Consider the following 13,276-nt stretch of genomic DNA (forward strand, 5'->3'; position numbering starts at 1 on the left):
ACAGACAGACAGATAGACAAACAGATAGATAGATAGATAGACAGACAGACAGACAGACAGATAGATAGATAGACAGACAGACAGACAGACAGATAGATAGATAGATAGATAGATAGATAGATAGATAGATAGATAGATAGATAGATAGATAGATAGATAGATAGATAGATAATTTATTGACAGAAATTCAAATATGTTGTATAATGTGCACATTAAACTAACTGTCTTTTTCTCTGGAGTGTATGTGAGGTAAACAAACACACACACATGTGCAACGACATGCTCATCATTTACATGAGTCTAACGTCTGTTTCTCTCTTTCAGTGCGTTCCTGGATATCACGGGGTCAACTGCAGCAAGGAGATAAACGAGTGTCTGTCTCAACCCTGCCAGAACGGAGGAACCTGCATCGACCTCATAAACACATACAAATGTTCCTGCCCACGGGGAACGCAAGGTACGCGCACATTCACACGCTCACAGACGCTGGATCCATCGCTTAATATTTCATTTGGTGAATTGTTTCGATTTGTTTTCTCTGCCCGTGTTTGCAGGTGTTCACTGTGAGATTGACGTCGATGACTGTTCCCCAGCCGTGGATCCGCTAACCGGCGAGTCGCGGTGTTTTAACGGTGGCCGGTGCGTGGATCGCATAGGCGGTTACGGCTGCGTGTGTCCGGCCGGTTTTGTAGGCGAGCGCTGCGAAGGAGACGTCAATGAGTGCCTGTCTGACCCCTGTGACCCCAACGGATCCTACAACTGCGTACAACTCACCAATGACTTCCGCTGCGAGTGCCGTACAGGATACACCGGTACGAACAGACATCTGACACACACCAGGGCATGAATGTCCACAAATGATCACATTTGCAGTGAAAAACACATATATCATTGAAAATGACCAATATGAATACAGTAAACATTAGATAATTTAGTGTTGGTCTATCTCAAACACGACAGAAATTATTATACTGTTTTGTCTTAATGACAATTAAGCTTATTTCTCTCTCAAATGTATATTACCATAATGCAATCATTGTAAAACAGTAATGGAAAGAAGAAAGCCCAGTCCAGACACATTTATATATTTATACTGAGTATACTTATAATTATACTACAGACACAATTTGTACTTCACAAATATGAGTTATAATTAAAAAATATTTGTTTATTGCATTTTGAAGGTGAAGTATGACCCAGAGAATTTTGTGAACTTTGTTTTAATGTTTAGTTTTTTTAATTCACAGGCAAGCGCTGTGAAACCGTGTTCAACGGTTGCAAGGACACGCCATGCAAAAATGGAGGAACGTGCGCTGTAGCCAGCAACACCAAACACGGATACATCTGCAAGTGTCAGCCGGTGAGTACAAACCCGCATCTTGAAGGCTAATGCTGTTATTCAAACTTTCTTAACACTGCATAAACACCATTAGTGCTTGAGAGCTGATTAGAGAGATGAATGTAACATGCACTTTAACACACGTGCTAACCAGTGGTTCTCTCTCAGGGTTACTCTGGCTCCTCCTGCGAATATGACGCTCATTCCTGCGGCTCCCTGCGCTGCCGTAACGGTGCCACCTGCGTCTCCGGTCACCTGAGTCCTCGCTGTCTCTGTCCGCCGGGCTTCAGTGGGCACGAGTGCCAAACACGGATGGACTCGCCGTGCCTCACCAACCCCTGCTACAACGGGGGCACTTGCCAACCGATCAACGACGCTCCGTTCTACCGCTGTTCCTGCCCCGCCAACTTCAACGGACTCCTTTGCCACATCCTCGACTACTCCTTCAATGGAGGGCAGGGCCGGGACATCGCCCCGCCCCCGGAGGATGGATGGATGATTAGATGTGAAGTCGCTCAGTGTGAAGGCAGGGGTGGAAATGCCATCTGCGATACGCAGTGTAACAACCACGCGTGTGGATGGGACGGCGGCGACTGCTCTCTGAATTTCGACGACCCGTGGCAGAACTGTAGCGCCGCCTTGCAGTGTTGGAGGTACTTCAATGATGGAAAATGCGACAAGCAGTGCGCCAATGCTGGCTGCCTATATGATGGATTCGACTGCCAAAGCCTGGAGGGGCAATGCAAGTAAGTGAAATTAATTGTATTAATTATATTAATTATCTTTTAGTTTTATTTTTCACTGTTATCGTTTAATTCTGATATCTTTATTTTATTTTGGATATATATATGAAATATTGATTTATTTATATATATATATGAAATATTTATTTATTTATTTATTTATTTATTTATTTATTTATTTATTTATTTATTTATTTATTTATTCTTTATCGTTAAGGACCCATTTTTATATAAATTGTACAATCTTTTATTACCTGTGGAAAACTGTGCATTCTAATGGAAGAATCCTAATAAATGTAATGAAAATAATAATATATATTTTTAAAAAAAGTAAAAAATGCATACAAAGCATATCAAGCAAAATTGTATTTTTATTTATTTTATAATTATTCATTTTATTTAGAAATGTTATTTTATTTAGCCTGTTTTTATTTTTTATTGCTTTATCGTTAAGGACCAATTTTAGTATAAATTGTATAATCTTATATTAACTGTGGAAAACTGTGCATCCTAATAAATGTAATGATAATAATAATAAAAAAAAAAGATAAAGTAAAACCTGCATACAGAGGAGATCAGTGGAAAATTGACATTAATTTGTAACTTCTCCCTCAACCTCCTCTTCAATCTCTCTCCCTCCAGTCCACTGTACGATCAGTACTGTAGGGATCACTATCTGGATGGTCACTGCGACCAGGGCTGCAATAACGCGGAGTGCGAATGGGACGGTCTCGACTGTGCCGATGACGTTCCTCAGAAACTCGCCGTGGGAAGCCTGGTACTAGTGGTCCACATCCCACCCGATGACCTTCGCAACCGTTCCTCGTCTTTCCTCCGAGAGCTGAGCGGACTGCTGCATACGAACGTGGTGTTCCGCCGGGATGCTAACGGAGAGCCGCTCATTTTCCCGTACTACGGCAACGAGCACGAGCTGAGCAAACACAAACGCTCTGATTGGACCGACCCGGCCCAGCTGCTGCAGCGAGCCAGGAGGAGCCTGACGTCATTCATGAAGCCCCGCCTACGACGAGAACTGGATCAAATGGAGATCAAAGGGTGAGTGTATTGAGTTTATGAAATCAAAATAACTAACAATTTATATGTTATGTTATATTATGTTATGTGTGCACCATTTTTAATGTGCTTTTAAAATGTTTATATGTTTGTGTGTTGTAGGTCTATTGTCTATCTGGAAATTGACAACCGTCAGTGTTATCAGCAGTCTGACGAGTGTTTCCAGAGCGCGACAGATGTGGCGGCATTCCTCGGAGCGCTGGCCTCTAGCGGGAATCTCAATGTTCCTTACATCATTGAGGCCGTCACAAGTGAGTGCCACGTTTAAGGCCAAAAACACTGCTATTTTACTGTTATTTGTATACTATTATAGTATTTATCAAAATTAATTACCTTTTTACTACCTCAGTTTTTAGTTTTAGTAATTTTATGTGCTTTTGTCATTTTCATTTACTTTTTAAAAAATATATTTTTATTCCATTTATGTATTTGCCAAGGCAACATTTTTAATTTTCATTTCAAGTTTTTCATCCAATATTTTATTTTAGCTTTTTATTTTATTTTTAGTTACATTTTGAATTTTAATCTTTATGTGAATTTGTCATTTTTATTAGTTTTTTATATTACTATTTATGTTTAATTTTATATCAGGTTTTGTTTTCCTAATTAAAGGACTTCACCTTAAACGAAAGTTAGAGATGTTGCTTGGCAACTTATTATTTTTCCAGCTTTATTAAGATTTTTAGGTAACAACATTTAAACATTGTGTGCAACTCAAACACCCATTACATCATTAACTGTGTCTGTGCGCAGGTGAGGACGTGCCTTCAAAGACTGGGGAGATGTACCCCATGTTCCTGGTGCTTCTTGCTCTGGCGGTGTTGGCCCTGGCGGCGGTGGCCGTCGTGGTCTCCAGGAAGAGGAAGAGGGAACACGGACAGCTTTGGTTCCCAGAGGGATTTAAAGTCTCTGAACCCAAAAAGAAACGAAGGGAACCGGTCGGAGAAGATTCTGTCGGACTCAAGTGAGTGTGCGGCACTTTGATTAAAGCGACAGTGTCATATTTAAATATTAGATGCAAAAACTTAAATGAAAATTTAAAATGTTGCCTTGGCCACTAACTGAAATAGGTTTAAGTTGAAGTACTAAAATTGCTCAAATAAAAATAAAGCTAATTTGGAAATAATAAAAAAAAATTGCAAAATTACAAAAGCGCATAACAAAATTAATAAAATAAAAATAAAATAATTTCGTCAGCTATTTTTACATTTAGTCCTGTGGGACTATTACTGTTTAGTCAACCTTTTCCGGTTTTTGTTTAGCCAAGTTTTAGTCGACTAAAACTAATTTTGGTCAATGAAAACTTTTTTAAAAGTTGCTAATCACGATGATTTTGCTCATAATTATATTTTAAGTAAAGATTTTGGTAAATTTGGTGTTTTTTAACTACATTTTAATCTTATCTTTTTTCCATCATTGATATTGTATATTGTTAATATAGTCAGTTATTGATTATATAGTTATTAATGACATTATCTCATCGTCTAGTCTTAGCAATGGAAAAAAGGTTGTCGACGAATATTTTGTATCATAGTTTTCGTTTTAATATTAAAACATTTTAATATTGCAATTTAATAATATATAAATGTTTCATAATATAATATATATAACAATTAAAGGGACAGTGTCATATATATTTTTGTAAAATAAATTTTTTTGCCCCCAAAGTCCACAAAAATGTAACGTTTTCCACCTTTATTGATAACATACAACTTTGTTTCCCATCAGGCCTCTGAAAAACTCTGACAGCTCTCTGATGGATGAACAACTGAGCGACTGGGCAGAAGACGACACCGCTAAACGATTCCGGGTGAGTGTGCTCGCCGTTCAAAGACTGTCTGCTCTCTGTGTAAAGTTATGTCCAATGTGTAACTGTGTGTGTTTGTGTGTAGTTTGAGGAGCAGTCGATTCTGGACATGACTGGTCAGCTGGATCACCGTCAGTGGACGCAGCAGCACCTGGACGCCGCTGACCTGCGTCTGAACTCGATGGCTCCGACGCCACCGCAGGGCGAGATCGAGAACGACTGCATGGACGTCAATGTCCGCGGGCCTGGTGAGCGCTTAGACCTTTACCATGATTAGTGTTCAATCTGACACCCCCAGAACTACTAGTGTCGCGGAGCGGGCGTGTTAAAGATAGGGCTGTCACTTTACGTTCGAAAATCGATCGGACCAACCAACACAAGTTTCGAAAACGAAAATAGGGAATCGATTTTAACGGTCTTTTCTCTGGGAGCGCATCCAGCTCGTCACGATACGCCCGCAGCGAACGCGCGTCACACAGCGCAACTGCAGGCTCTGACAAACATACATAACAGCAAATTATACTTCTGCATAATGTGTCTCTTTTTACTACAAAACTGTGAATTCTGCCGATATTCAGACAGTCTCATGCATACAGATACAGATCCGGGCTACGGTCTACAATCGCATACGTAGGTGAAATTTGTTTGACATTTCTAATGGTAAACACAGCCATGTTGAAGCCTGCAGTGATGTTTTTCATTGATGTTATGGCTGTCCACTCTGCTTATTGTTTTTCGAGAATGTTGCACTCCTGTTTGTCATTGTGCACGAAACTTCACGCCAATAAATCATCAGGAATATTGCTGACTTGTGCGCGTCTCAAGCACGGCACACCCTCTTTACGTTCGTCCTAATGCCTGTTAGTTGTCCGTGGATTTGCCTATATTTGGCGTTTAAAATGGAAACTTCTTTAGACATGGAAAATCGATTTTACAATCGATTCAATGAACACTTATGCCTCACAAATCAAACAGGATTTGTTCACAAAAGTGACAGCCCTAGTTACAGATACGTGGTGTTGTCATAGACGCGGCGCGCAGTAGGCGGTTGTTTGTATCGGTGCATTCCTAGAGTGAGCTGAAATGACAAGAGTGCACATAAATTTGGTAAATAAATATAAACAAGCCAGCACAGGTTTTACATGTGATAAATGCAGGGAGATAGTCAGGCTGGCGGAGAAGATTTCAGAACTAGAGACACGCATCCAAACTTAAATCGAGGTTAATTGTAAGAGTGCAAGGGCTTTAGATACTGCTTTGGATGCGACTAGCTTAGTGAACTCTGTACATTGTTCGGTTCTGGCTGAAGTAGAGCCCGTGCAGCAGGGCAACTGGGTGACCGTGAGACGCTATAGTCGCGGGACAAAACACCGCTCTTCCGTTCCGATTACAACATCAAACAGATTCTCCCTTCTCAGTGAAACACCCACTGAGAATCCTGTTGATTGTGCCCTAGTTATTGGCGATTCTAGTACACGGAACGTGAAAATAGAGCCACCAGCCACCATAGTCACATGTTTGCCGGGAGCCAGAGTGCCTGACATCAAAGCAAATTTAAAAGTGCTGGCTGATGCTAATCGTAAATTCTCTAAGATTATTATTCACGTCGGCACTAATGATGTTAGACTCCGCCAGTCGGAGATCACAAAAATGAACATTAAAGAGGTGTGTGAACTCGCAAGTACGATGTCAGACATTGTAATTTGCTCTGACCCCCTTCCTGTTCGTCGGAGTGATGAGATAGTTAGAAATAGTTAGTAGATTTTATTCACTCAATGGCTGGCTGTCGAGTTGGTGTCCGCAAAATAATATAGAATATAGAATTCATAGACAATTGGAAAAGTTTTTGGGGCAGACCTGACCTGTTGAAAAGAGATGGTATTCATCCCTCCAGGGATATTTATTTATTTATCACACAATGAAATAAAATGTTGTTTTTTCATACAAATTCGGGCGGTTACACATTTACTGATGTAAACTCTTTGGTCTCTCTCGTAGACGGTTTCACTCCACTGATGATTGCGTCGTGCAGTGGCGGCGGAGTTGAGAATGAAAACGGCGAGGGAGAAGACGATCCGTCCACTGACGTCATCACGGACTTCATCTACCACGGTGCCAACCTGCACAATCAGACGGACCGGACCGGCGAGACCGCGCTGCACCTGGCGGCCCGCTACGCCCGCTCGGACGCGGCCAAACGCCTGCTGGAGTCCTGCGCTGATGCTAATGTCCAGGATAACATGGGCCGCACGCCTCTCCATGCAGCCGTTGCTGCTGATGCACAGGGTGTCTTCCAGGTAAAGAACAAATGTACCCATGATATTCAGCTTATTATGATTCAGGAGGGTTTAAACTAAATTAATTTGTGTGAAAGAAACAACAGCTATATGATTAAAGACATGAATGTTAACATAGTAATTCAATATTCTAATAATAATAATAATAATAATAATAAATGTATTTAAAAAACATGGTTTGGTTATTTTGTTTTAATTGAAATTTTAATAATATCATATTTACTTATAATATTATAAATATTTTTGGTAATTGAAATAAAACTGAAATAAAGTAAAATATTAATATAAGATGGAAAACTTTAAACTGATATAAATAAATAAAAATGTTGCCTTTGCAACTCACTGAAATATGTTTGTCAAAGTCCTAAAATTATTCAAACTAAAATTGAAATACAAGTTAAAGCTAAAATATTTAAGAAAAAAATACAAAAACTAATAAAAACATTAAAGCACAATAACAAAAGTACTGAAATTAAAATGAATAAAAGCCAATTCAAAATATAAATATCTACTATATAAATATAATTATTTTATATATATAGTAGATTATATTATATATATATAGTAGTTTTCTGCTAAAGAATGTCTTTTCGTAGGTAACATTTATAATACAATTTATTTAATATATTAAATGTATATTTAATGTATAAAATAACTATATAATATGCAACGTATACTATTTAGTTTTGTGCACATTTCGTTTGTATAGGTTGTGCTCTCTAGATGCTCTTGGTTGCTGAATAATGTTAAAACATGGCTTTGTGTTTGGAAATAGATTCTCATTCGGAACCGAGCGACGGATCTGGACGCCCGCATGCATGACGGAACGACTCCGCTGATCCTGGCCACCCGATTGGCTGTCGAGGGAATGGTGGAAGAGCTCATTAACTGCCATGCTGATCCGAATGCTGTTGATGATTCCGGTATGATCACAAACAAACATAATAATCTCAACTAAATCTCTCTTTAAAAAAAAACAACTTATTTTGAAGATGCATGGAGGTCCCCAATAACTCCCTTTTTTGTTTGTTTCTTCTGTAGGTAAGTCGGCTCTTCACTGGGCGGCTGCGGTTAATAACGTGGACGCTGCTGTTGTTCTTTTGAAGAATGGAGCGAATAAAGACCTACAGAATAACAAGGTGGGTTTTTGAAGTCGATGAGTTTATTATAGAAGTCAAAATTAAAATATTTATTCCAGATTAGAAGTGACTTGTGTGTGTTTTTGCAGCTGTGTTATTTATATTTATCACGTAATTACATGTATATATTTGTATACCATTATAGTTATTAATATTTGGAATTAGCTTTTATTTTCATTTTATTAGTTTTTTGCTTTTTTTTTTTATATATATATATATATTAATATTTAGGTGTAATTTTATTATTAAATTTTTTTTCCATTTTTAGTTTTTTTTTTTTTGTTAGTAATTTTAATTTTACTTCAAGGGTTATTACTTCAAGTTTTTCCTCAAATATTTGTTTTATTTTAGCTTTATTTATTTGAACAAAAAAAGTTAATGATGATAACCTTGTTTTGTAGGAGGAGACGCCACTTTTCCTGGCCGCTCGTGAGGGCAGTTACGAGACCGCTAAAGTCCTGCTTGATCACTTGGCCAACCGTGACATTGCGGATCACCTAGACCAGCTTCCACGAGACATCGCGCAGGAGCGCATGCACCACGACATTGTCCGTCTATTAGAAGAATACAACCTGGTCCGGAGTCCGCCGCTGCCCTTATCACCCCCTCTCTGCTCACCCAACACTTACCTGGGCATCAAACCCAGCCCGGGCAACAACAACATGGCCAAGAAGGCGAGGAAACCGGCAGGTAAAGGCGTGGGAGGAGGGAAGGACAGCGGAAAAGACATGAGAATGAAAAAGAAAAAGAACGGAGAGGGCAAAAATGGAGGGATTATGGAAGTGGGCGTCCTCTCGCCTGTCGATTCGCTGGAGTCGCCCCACGGTTACCTGTCGGACGTCTCCTCCCCACCTATGATGACGTCACCCTTTCAACAGTCCCCACCCATCACTTTGAATCAACTCCAAGGATTGGCTGATTCTCACATGGGCGGAGCTCTTCAGAGTTTAGGCAAGCCGTTTGACTCCGCCCCTCCACGCTTATCCCATCTGCCAGTGGCTAACAATGGAGCTCAAACAGGGGCGTGCGATTGGCTGCAAAGGGTGCAACAGCAACAACAGCAGGCAGGCTTCACACAGCTGATACCCACAATGCTCTCTGCCTCCACTATGTCACATATGGGCTATCCAACAATGCAAACTAGCCACCTCAGCGCAGCGTCGCACATGATTCCCAACCACGCCCACCAGAATATGGCGCCCATGCAGCATCAAAACAACGCCTCCTCTGGCCACATCCTCTCTCATCACTTCCTAGGTGACCTGAGTGGGCTGGATCTTCAGTCTGGCTCAGGACACGCCCCCATCCAGACCATCCTACCACAGGAGAGCCAGCGCATGGCTCCTCCCATTTCTAGCACGCAGTTTCTGACTCCGCCTTCTCAACATAGTTATTCCAACCCCATGGACAACACGCCCAGTCACCAGCCGCAGGTTCCTGACCACCCGTTCCTCACGCCCTCTCCTGGCTCTCCTGACCAATGGTCAAGCTCGTCTCCACATTCCAACTTGTCTGATTGGTCAGAGGGCATCTCAAGCCCACCCACCAGTATGCAAATGAACCATATACCAGATGCCTTCAAGTAGGCGGGGCTTTAGCATCAAGAAGCTAGACTGAGTTACGGAATATACTCTTTAAATGATTTTATATTAATGATGAGAATTGTTTTTACTGATTTTGTATGCTAAGAACCATTTTTATTATTTTTTTGTATTTATTTATATGCGTTTTGGACTACAGATATAAAAGATCTTTTTTTAATTTATACTGTATTTTATTTTTGGTTATTTTGTTTTTAATTAATTTCAGTATTAATTAGATTTTTTATGGTCCTTTTATCAAACAATTAGTTTTCTGTGAACAAAAAAAAGTAGAGAAAGAGTCTTAAAATGGTGACTTTATTGTATCTTGGATGTTTTCAAATGGACACATGCGCACTCTACACACGTTTGTGTTTTTACATAAAAGAGAGTGGTTTATGACTGATTTATTCTATTTTACCGAGTATTGTCTGTAGACACTGTTCTGAGTTCATTGAGAACTGAAATGTTTTTCCCATGGTACCTTGCTTCAGGTGTTTTTGGGGAGCTTTTTCATATGTAGTGTAGCAATCACTGTTATTTATTGCCTGCTGTAGACATGTAGGACATATTCTAACATATGTAGGTGTGTGTGAGTGAGAGCGAGCGAGAGAAAGAGACAGGTGTGTGTGTGTGTGTGTGTGTGTGTGTGTGTGTGTGTGTGTGTGTGTGTGTGTGTGTGTGTGTGTGTGTGTGTGTGTGTGTGTGTGTGTGTGTGTCGCAGTGTGATGACATCATTGCTGCTCATGAGGTGTGATTGTTGCTTTCCAGACTTTTTATGTTTTATAAATGCAGATCAAATGTTCTAATGATAACATGAAAAAGAGAGACTTGTAGTTTGTGGAGAAAAAAAGTATTTTGTTCAGTGTTTTTTGTAAAGTACCTTTTCTTGACACAATAAAGGACACCGTTTGGTGACATTACTTTTACTATGTCTCTCTCATCAGTCTTGATTTGCCTTCAAAATATTCATGTGAAAAGTAGACTACTATTACTATTTCTTATACACTACTGTTCAAAAGATTTTCTTTAATGTTTTTGAAAAGTCTCTTCTGCTCACCAAGGCTGAATTTGATCAAAAACACAGTAAAAATAAGTAATATTGTGAATTATTCTAACAATTTTAAATATCTTTTTTCTATTATAATGTATTTTAAATATTTAAAAATGTAATTTATTCTTGTGATGGAAAAGCTGATTTTTTTTTTTTTTTTGAATAAACAATTTTCCAAATTAAAAAAAGAATTCACCCCAACAATAAAGCATTTTTATGTAAATATAATATTAATATTTCAGATAGTTGTAGTAGGTTTGACGTTCTCACTCACTGGCTGTATTTAATGTGGTTATTTTCAAAAAAAGATGACCCCGAAGCATCTCTGGATGGATGAGTGTAAATGCTTTTCCCAGATTCAAGTGGAACCAGTGACATTCACTGAATTAATGTTTCACTACTTCACCTCTGTCCGCTATTTAAAGGCTGAACGAGGCACCTGATTCACCTGCAACTCTCCATTTACAGCCTGGGAAAGTGCACTAAAACATGATGGATCTAAAATTAAACCTGCACTATGAAATAATAACAGATTCATGTGCATGGTTATTTGGTTTCCCAGGCTGCTCTGCACATATTAGTGAGAATGGCTCATTCATTAAAATAACTTTTGATTTGTTCTGTTACCGATAGTGACTCTGTCCCTGTGTGACTTGCTTAATCCATTAAAGTTTAATCGATTAAACAAGTCACACAGGGACAGAGTCACTGAATTTTTTATGTTATTATAACCTAAAGATGCTATGTGAAAGTTTGAAACAGAAAATAGTGGTTTTCATCTTGCCACTTTCTTGGTAAAGAAAACACATTTTTACTCAAATTAATCAAAATGGATTTATCACGTTCTGGAACCATACTATAATATTCAGAAGTAAACAGTGTAGCTGACTGAGTGTTTATGTCAGAATGTTTCTTTTTAAACCACAACCATTGGGGCTTCTTTGAAGCAGACAGACGTTTCTGTAATTTATAGATAGATAGATAGATAGATAGATAGATAGATAGATAGATAGATAGATAGATAGATAGATAGATACTATTAATTAATGGGTTGACGTCTCAAAATCAATATATTGCAGGGGATACATTTTAATTTGCGGAAATGCAATTGGCACTAAACACATGATCAGACTTTGGCTTCTGTATTAGCTGATGAGCTGGCGTCTCACCCAGGGGTGTAGCCATCATTTCAAAAGTGAGGGGGACAGAATGCCAAGCTTTATACCAGGTTTTTTTTTTTTTTTTGGCAGACCTTTGTTGACAGGTTTTTGCTTAATTGGCTTAATATGCTATTTATGTTTAAAGCAATAAAACAGAAAGAAAGAAAGAAAGAAAGAAAGAAAGAAAGAAAGAAAGAAAGAAAGAAAGAAAGAAAGAAAGAAAGAAAGAAAGAAAGAAAGAAAGAAAGAAATGCAGATGTTCTACTTTATATAAACCAGCACAGATTCGGCTACATAATAAGGAGCTTAAATTATTATTGTTGTTATTAAATGTCATCTTGTTGTGTTGTTGGGTGCAAGAATCGACGGAGTACAGGCTCCAATTTGAAATTTTATCGCATAATGTTTTTTAAATTATTGTGATTATTTGTGAATCATCTATGATTGTATACATTGTTTTGATTGATTGTGACTAGACTTTTTGAAGAACCTGGTAAGAAAGTGTAATCAAATACAAAGTTAAAAAATGAATATGCTGTATCTGGAATTTTTATTTCTAGAAAATAATTACATCATTAAAATTGCACCGTAATGTCACTCTTTACATTGTCGTCTTCTGTCTGGCCTTAAGCATCGTAGGCTACCACACAAGTCTTGTGACCATTTAGTACAGTTATAGGTCGTCCATCCATTTAATGAGCGTGTATGCTGGGTCAGCCAATCTGGGATGTCCGTTAAAATTAACTTTTGCAAATAACAATCGCGGTCCTGGACAGTGAGTGACCTTGCACATTAAGATAAAATCGGATTTTCTTCAGTCATTGTTAAAAAAACAAGCTAACAAAACTTGCAAACTAACGTTAGCGAAGCGGCCAGAGGATCGTTCTGCCACCACCTAAGCTCCGCCCACAAAATAACGTCACCATGTTTACCAACTGAAAAGGGGTCAGAAACTATGGGAAGAAGGCAAGTACAGTATGGCAAGCCGTTTAACATTAACGTTTTAACAAATAGGCACTAGTACCTAAAGAATAAGCACTAGTAGCTAATGAATAAGCACTAGTAGGCTACTTAATGGAATAG

At 38.8% G+C, this 13,276-nt stretch overlaps 1 protein-coding gene across 1 annotated transcript in view; it reads left to right on the top strand.

Annotated features, from left to right (window-relative positions):
* Positions 1-10,908, top strand: part of notch1a (notch receptor 1a) — a 33,010-nt gene extending 22,102 nt beyond the window's left edge. The window contains exons 21-33 of the mRNA XM_084386611.1: positions 325-457; positions 555-812; positions 1,248-1,360; positions 1,508-2,085; positions 2,725-3,138; positions 3,259-3,407; positions 3,910-4,120; positions 4,885-4,966; positions 5,049-5,211; positions 6,962-7,260; positions 8,036-8,183; positions 8,302-8,399; positions 8,801-10,908. Of these exons, the coding sequence (XP_084242737.1) occupies positions 325-457; positions 555-812; positions 1,248-1,360; positions 1,508-2,085; positions 2,725-3,138; positions 3,259-3,407; positions 3,910-4,120; positions 4,885-4,966; positions 5,049-5,211; positions 6,962-7,260; positions 8,036-8,183; positions 8,302-8,399; positions 8,801-9,985 (3,831 nt within the window). The 3' untranslated portion in view covers positions 9,986-10,908. The remainder of the gene's footprint in view (positions 1-324; positions 458-554; positions 813-1,247; positions 1,361-1,507; positions 2,086-2,724; positions 3,139-3,258; positions 3,408-3,909; positions 4,121-4,884; positions 4,967-5,048; positions 5,212-6,961; positions 7,261-8,035; positions 8,184-8,301; positions 8,400-8,800) is intronic.
* The last annotated feature ends 2,368 nt before the right edge of the window (positions 10,909-13,276 follow it).

Source organism: Rutilus rutilus, assembly GCF_951802725.1.
Source record: "Rutilus rutilus genome assembly, chromosome: 18".
NCBI lineage: Eukaryota > Metazoa > Chordata > Actinopteri > Cypriniformes > Leuciscidae > Rutilus > Rutilus rutilus.